Below are 7,475 nucleotides of genomic sequence, written 5' to 3'. Positions count from 1 at the left end.
GTCAAGAACAGCCGCGGTGCCCATATGCCCGAAATCATTTTCAAATGTTAATGTCACGTATTGATCTTTCGAATAAAAAAAAAATTTTGATTACAGTTTAATTTTTTGTGTTATTTTTTACAATTTCAAGTTCTATCGGGCTTAAAAAAACACCCTATACGTTTTGAGGAATGCAGAATATGAAAATGATATCGATTTTGTGATCGCTTATCGATTTATATGAACTTTTCTGATTTTTAACATGTTATGGTCTCTTTATATGTTTCAATATATGCCAAAAATGAAAATTCTATTGATTTTATGATCGCGTATAGATTTAATTATCGCGTTACGATTGATTTTAACTTTCTTGATCCCGAACTTGTTAGGATCACTTTATATGTTTTGAGATATGCAGAATATGAAAATACTATCAATTTTAAGATCGCGCGTATCGATTTATTTTAACTGTCTTGATTTCTAACATGTTAGGATCCCTTTATATGTCATGAGATATGCAGAATATGAAAATGCTATCGATTTGAAATTTTCCTATCGATTCATTTTAACTTTCTTGATTTCCAACATATTAGGGTCCCTTAATGTTTTGAGATATGTAGAATATGAAAATAAATCGATAGTATTTTCGTATTCTACATATCCCAAAACATAAAAAAGAACCATTATATGTTAGCAATCGGAAAAGTTAAAATTAATCTATACGCGATCATAAAATATATCTATGTATAGCTGTAAGACAAAAAATGTCATTGTACAAATACAAACGTATTCGGATTGTTAATCATTTAATTTTTTCGAATAAGAGATTATTTTTCTATAAAATGGACAAATATAAAAGTATTCAAATGGTTATTCGAATTGTTTTGCCGGAATAATTGATTATTCGAGTAGAAAATTCACGAATAAAAAAGTATTCGTCTCTCGTCATTCGAATAATATTTGCCCAACTCTGTGTTATACTATTAGATAAGAATACACTGATGTAAGCAGACAACAGGTTTACCTTGAGGATAACGCATGGAGGTGACTGAACAACTGGAGCCTATTCAAAGAGAGGCTTCTTAGGATTCCTTGCTGCATTAGGTAAGTCCACTCCGTTGCGTTGTCGATGGCCTGGTATTGGAACTGGAAATTGTGAGCAAATATCAAGCTCATCGGCACTGGAACTGGAACAGCGAACCCGACGATGAACTGGAAACGAAGAATTTTAAAACTGTCAAACGATACGACGGTATAATACTACAAGAGTCCGGTGGAAAAAACGCAGTTATTTCAATGCAATTTTTTATTACTTTAATGAAAACTATGTATAATCAATAGTCAAAATTGATGAGTCTGCCAAGTATAGATAGGGGGAATAAAAAATGGCGACTGTTTCAAAACCTTAAAAAACACTAATTTTTCATTCGGAGCTCTATATCTTTAAAACTACCAACACCAATAGAAAAGCTAAGAGCTCATTATTAAAAGAAGAGTAAATTTGCTGAAATATTATCCTTAAAAAACCTATTTACGTCCAATAGTTCTCGAGATATAGCTTTTTGAAAATCGAAAATTTCTTAAAAATCTACTGAAAGATTAGTAGATAGTTAATTTATTTTGAGAAATCTATATCTCAGGAACTATGTGACGTACAGATGTCTATTAGCACTCAAATTAAAGCTAGTATAATGGACTATAAAAAAGTTTATGACCTTTACCTTCATAGGAATAGTAGTTTTCATGATATATGCTAAAATAAATTGATTTATAGTTGTTCCATAAATTTGAAACTACCTGCAACACTAGAAAAGCTAATATGGCATCATTTAAAGTAGCATAAGTTAGCTAAAATATGTAATGTAATATAATATTGTTTATAACGTCCATCTTCGTTGGAGTAGTACTTTTGATGATATTTGACAAAATAAATTCACCAGTTGACATATTTTTGATTCATGAAAAGCTATATCTGTAGAACCATTGGACGTACAGATATCTGCTAGCAATCATGTTAAATATAATATAATTAACTATTAAGTAGTACATAACGTTTTTCTTATATTTGCATATACAATTTCGTCCGAACGTCTATAAATCAATTGCTTTTAGCAAATAACTTCTCCTACGAAAATAAACGTCATAAACCACTTTATAGCAAATTAAACTAGCTTTAATTTGAGTGCTAAAAGACATCTGTACCTCTCATGGTTCCTTAGATAAAATTTCCAACAGTTAATTTAGTTACTACTTATTTTTCAGTTCAATTTTTATTAACTATTCCTTTTAAAAAAATCTCATAAGCGATTTATAGTAAACAGCTCTATTATACACCACGTTTTAGTAAATTTACTCTACTTTAAATTATGTTCTATTAGGTTTCTAGTGTTGTAGATAGTTTTAACTATATGTAGCTCCGAATGAAAAAATATTTTTTTTTCTCGCTAACTATACTTGGCAGACTCATCAACTTGGCTTGTAATTATTCAGAGTTTTCATTAAAGTAAAGCAAAATTGAGTAGAATTAACTGATTTTTTTCTCCTTTTTGAGCTCAAGCACTATGATGTATATATAATTCATAAATGTAGGTATTTTGGGTAAAACAAGCACTACTAAAACTTCATTTAATTATGAATTTGATAAAGCTTCAGACACCATATTGTTCATTTTTAAATCCAACCACAGTCAAGAACTATCAGCTCATAAATCTGAATTATAATTTTTTTTTAAAAATTTGTGTTATAATAAATAAATAAACTTATATTCTATATTATTATTCACTTTACAAAAACATTATGTTATCATATTGAAATTAACATTATTAAAATTATAGTAACCTTTTTTAAAATATAATCGGTATAATATAAACATAAAGCAAAAAACATAAATATGTCTTCATTTTATTATAAGGAAAAAATCTACCACAATAGGGTATTTGATGACACAGAAGAAAACATTTGAAATAATGTTTATATTATTGGTAGAAAATTCAAAAACACAATCATATATATTTTGATTAATATAGATACAGGAATAAATTTTAATAGTAGTTATTTGTAGTTATATGATGTCAATTAAACACAAACAAACAACACTAATTTAGCGATTCACACATTTTAACTGTTTTTAAATTGTTATTTCCAAAATAATAGATACAGCACAAAATAAAAAAAAACAGAAGATTTCTAAAAGCTATATAAATAACAAAAAATATACAAAACACAGTAAACTATAAAACTGACACTAAACACTTAAATACACATTACACAGACATTATAAATAGAATTAAAATAAAAACATAAAAATCAGATCAAATAAAGAGGATTATGTAAAAAATAAAAAAATCACCAAGTTAATGTTAAATACAAAAAGGAGTTATAAAAAACAGGGAGGTAACCAAACAGCACACTGTACATGAGATATGGTCCAAAGAGGTAGCAAGAAATGTAGAATGATGGCTGTGCCAGAGAGAAGTGAAGATGCACAAATGGTTGACATGATTTCCCATATGAAATCATGAGGTGAATATTATTGTATAAATTAAAATATATAAGGATGAAGATTGGTGTTATGTTAGTTTCATTATTGTTGTAGGTTTTAAAGTGCATGAATATGGGACAGTGGTCCCGAAACGTTGTACAATGTCATGAATAATTAATAAATAATTCATTCAAAAATGGAAGTCATTAACCTCAAAATATTTGAAATGAATAAATATATAATGTAGAATGAAGAATGTGGGATGGATAACAGGTAGAAATCAGAATGATAAGAGTTTATTTTATTATTATGAAAACAGGATTTTGTAATATAAAAAGAATAATCAGAAAATAATCAGAGAATGACATAAAAATGGTAATATAAGAGAGAAGAAGAAGAAGAAGAGAAAATAAAAATACGTGTTAAGTGGGATTGTAAACAGAGATCTCTCAAGTAAGTTACTGTAGACAGTAGAAGTAAATTATAAAATGAAGAAGGAACAGAGAGGTAGAGGGAAATACGAAAATTGGCTTGTGTATAAATATTTCTTATAAATAACTCAGGAATCCAAAATAGAGTAAAATAATTGTAGTGAAATAAAATAAAAATAAAATTTAATTTATAATCTTAACACTTTCTTGAGACTGGTACATTTTTTAAAAATAAATAATTTAATTTCTATCCATTTTATGCGACGTTTCGGCCAATCCGGCCATCCTCACGGACAATCTTAATACAATTTTGAATTTATATAATTTAAAAACTCCAAGCAGGCCATGTATCATAACAATGCTGTGATAAAGTTTTTAAGGAATAGTGACTGTGATTAATGATTTTAGTTTTAATTGAATATTGACTAATTAGAAATGGTAAAATGTTTTAAAATAAATAATTTAATTTCTATTCATTTTAGTCTCAAAACATTTTATTTTCCTTATAAGTCCGACGTTTCGGCCAATCCGGCCATCCTCAAGGACAATCTTAATACAATTTTGAATTCATATAATTTAAAAACCTCATGCAGGCTATTCTGCCCAGGTCAAAACAACAATTTCTAATTAGTCAATATTCACTTAAAACCAAAATTAAAATCATTAATTACAGTCACTATTCTTTAAAAACTTTATCACAGCAGTGTTATGATTGCATGGAGTTTTTAAATTATATAAATTCAAAATTGTATTAAGATTGTCTCTGAGGATGGCCGGATTGGAAAAATAAAAGGTTTTGAGACTAAATTGGATAGAAGTTAAATTATTTATTTTAAAAAAATTTACCAGTCTCAAGAAAGTGTTAAGATTATAAATTAAATTTTACTTTTATTTTATTTCACTACAATTATTTTACTCTATTTTGGCTTCTTGAGTTATTTATAAGAAATATTTATACTCCACCAATTTTCGTATTTCCCTCTACCTCTCTGTTCCTTCTTCATTTTTTAATTTACCTCTACTGTCAATTCAGTAACTTATTTGAGAGATCTCTGTTTACAATCCGATTTAACTCGTATTTTTATTCTCTCTACTTCTTCTTACTCTCTCTTATATTACTATTTTTATGTCATTCCCTGATTATTTTCTGATTAGTTTACATTATCATTTATCTTCATTATTCTTTTTATATCACAAAATCCTGTTTCCATAATAACGAAACGTCGGACTTATAAGAAAAATAAAAGGTTTTGAGACTAAAATGGATAGAAATTAAATTATTTATTTTAAATAAAAATAAAATAATTACATATAAATATGTAAAATAACATAAATTAGATATACAATATTCATAAAATATTTAAATATTAAACTTTAACAGTTTTACCTAATAATAAGATATATAGATATGTTTTTAGGACATATACAATAAGTATGAAATATTTTTCTATTACCTTGAAAACTCCTCCACCGCTGGTGTAGACAAGATACCTACCGTCTTCTTTCGCAAAACATCCGAGAAATAAGGAGAGAAGGAACAATGCTGATAGGAATAACTTGTTACCAGGCATCATTTAACGAGAGACTGTCCATGGAAATCTTACGGTCTGTTTAGAAATTCATTGTTAATTAGAAGTCCGTTAGCCTACTTCGAGGTCTCACCTTAAGCCAGGTTCTAACTTTAAAGATCTAAATAATTGTAACTAAACAATAGCCTTCATCTGGGCTAAGCAGAAAAATCATATAACAACCAATGAATAAAACAATGTATAGAATGATTAGAAAATCGTTAGTATAAGTAATCAAGTCGAAATTTATGAATCTGCCAAGTTTAGTTATTATATATAAATATTTTTTTCATTCTGGGCTCCATATCGTTAAAGCTACAAACACTACTAGAAAATCTAATAGATTATCGTTTAAAGCAAAGTAAGTTTACTAAAATATGAGCCCAAGTAGAACTTACATTAAATAGTTCTCGAGGTACAGTAAAAACAATGTACTGCACAATAAGTAGTTAGTGAATTTACTGTAGAAATTCTTTATCTTAGGAACCATACTAATTAAGCTAGTTAAATGTAAAATAAAATTGTTTATTACATTTATCTTCGTAGGGGAAGTTATTTGCTAAAAGCAATTGATTTATAGACGTTCGGTCGAAATTATATATGCAAATATAAGAAAAACATTATGTACTACTTAATAGTTCATTATGTTATATTTAACATGATTGCTAGCAGATATCTGTACCTCCAATGGTTCCTAAGATATAGCTTTTCATAAATCAAAAATATGTCAGCTGGTGAATTTATTTTGTCAAATATCAAATAAATATGGACGTTATAAAAAATATTATATTATATTACATATTTTAGCTAATTTATGCTACTTTAAATGATGCCATATTAGGTTTTCTAGTGTTGCAGGTACTTTCAAAGTTATGGAACAGAGAGAGGAATACTTTATTCATCTATGCTGTCCAAATACATCAGGTTGCTTCATACACAGCATACTTATTAATCCGTAATCGGACATAAGTAAATCACATATAATTACAATTTACATGGTATAATAAAATAATAAAAAACAGTTTTTTCCCCTACAGTTTCCTTTTATAATCAATTTCAGTTAAACCAATGAATAAAACAATGTATAGAATGATTAGGAAATCGTTAGTATAAGTAATCAAGTCGAAATTTATGAGTCTGCCAAGTATAGTTATTATATATAAATATTTTTTCATTCTGGGCTCCATGTCGTTAAAGCTACAAACACTACTAGAAAATCTAATAGATTATCGTTTAAAGCAGAGTAAGTTTACTAAAATATGAGCCCAAGTAGAGTTTACATTAAATAGTTCCTGAGAAACAGTAAAAACAATGCGTAGTGAACATACTACACAATAAGTAGTGAATTTACTGTAGAAATTCTTTATCTCAGGAACCATGAGACGTACAGATGTCTATTAGCACTCAAATTAAAGCTAGTTAAATGTACGATAAAATTGTTTATTACATTCATCTTCATAGGAACAGTAGTTTTATGTTACTTGCCAAAATATATTGATTCCTCTAGTTTTTTTTTAACACGATTATGTATTGCCTCTAACTATACTTGGCAGACTCATCAATTTATACTAGTAATTATACATAGTTTTCATTTAGGTAATCAAATATTCGGGATGAAATAATTGACTTGTAGGTATGCGCTCACCAGTTTTGTAACCTAGTACAAGATCCCAAGTGGAGAAAAAAGGCAGTTATTTTACCCCAATTTTCAAAAACTTAATTGAAAACTATGTATATTTACTTTTCAAAATTGATGAGTCTGCCAAGTATAGAAAGAGGAATTAAAAAATAGCGCCTGTTTCAAAACGTTAAAAATAATTAATTTTTTATTCAGAGCTCTATATCTTTAAAACTGCCAAAACAATACAAAATTTAAGAGACCATCATTTCAAGTAGAGGAAATTTGCTAAAATGTGTGCCCTAATAGAACTATTTACGTTCATAATAGTTCTCGAGATATTTCTTTTTAAAAAGCAACATTTCATAAAAATATTGTAAGGAACGTACAGAAAGATC

The 7,475-nt window shown here is 27.7% G+C and overlaps 1 protein-coding gene across 1 annotated transcript in view; it reads right to left on the bottom strand.

Moving 5' to 3' along the window:
• Window positions 1–5,583, bottom strand: part of LOC106681104 (uncharacterized) — a 10,539-nt gene extending 4,956 nt beyond the window's left edge. The window contains exons 1-2 of the mRNA XM_014421261.2: window positions 5,346–5,583; window positions 1,004–1,191 (exon numbers count right to left, since the gene is read on the bottom strand). Coding sequence (XP_014276747.1) covers window positions 1,004–1,191; window positions 5,346–5,465 — 308 coding nt within the window. The 5' untranslated portion in view covers window positions 5,466–5,583. The remainder of the gene's footprint in view (window positions 1–1,003; window positions 1,192–5,345) is intronic.
• Between the last annotated feature and the right edge of the window lie 1,892 nt (window positions 5,584–7,475).

This window comes from Halyomorpha halys, unplaced genomic scaffold, assembly GCF_000696795.3.
Source record: "Halyomorpha halys isolate HHAL.00 unplaced genomic scaffold, Hhal_1.1 Scaffold309.1, whole genome shotgun sequence".
In the NCBI taxonomy this organism is placed as follows: Eukaryota; Metazoa; Arthropoda; class Insecta; order Hemiptera; family Pentatomidae; genus Halyomorpha; species Halyomorpha halys.
This window is presented reverse-complemented; position numbering and strand designations above follow the sequence as displayed.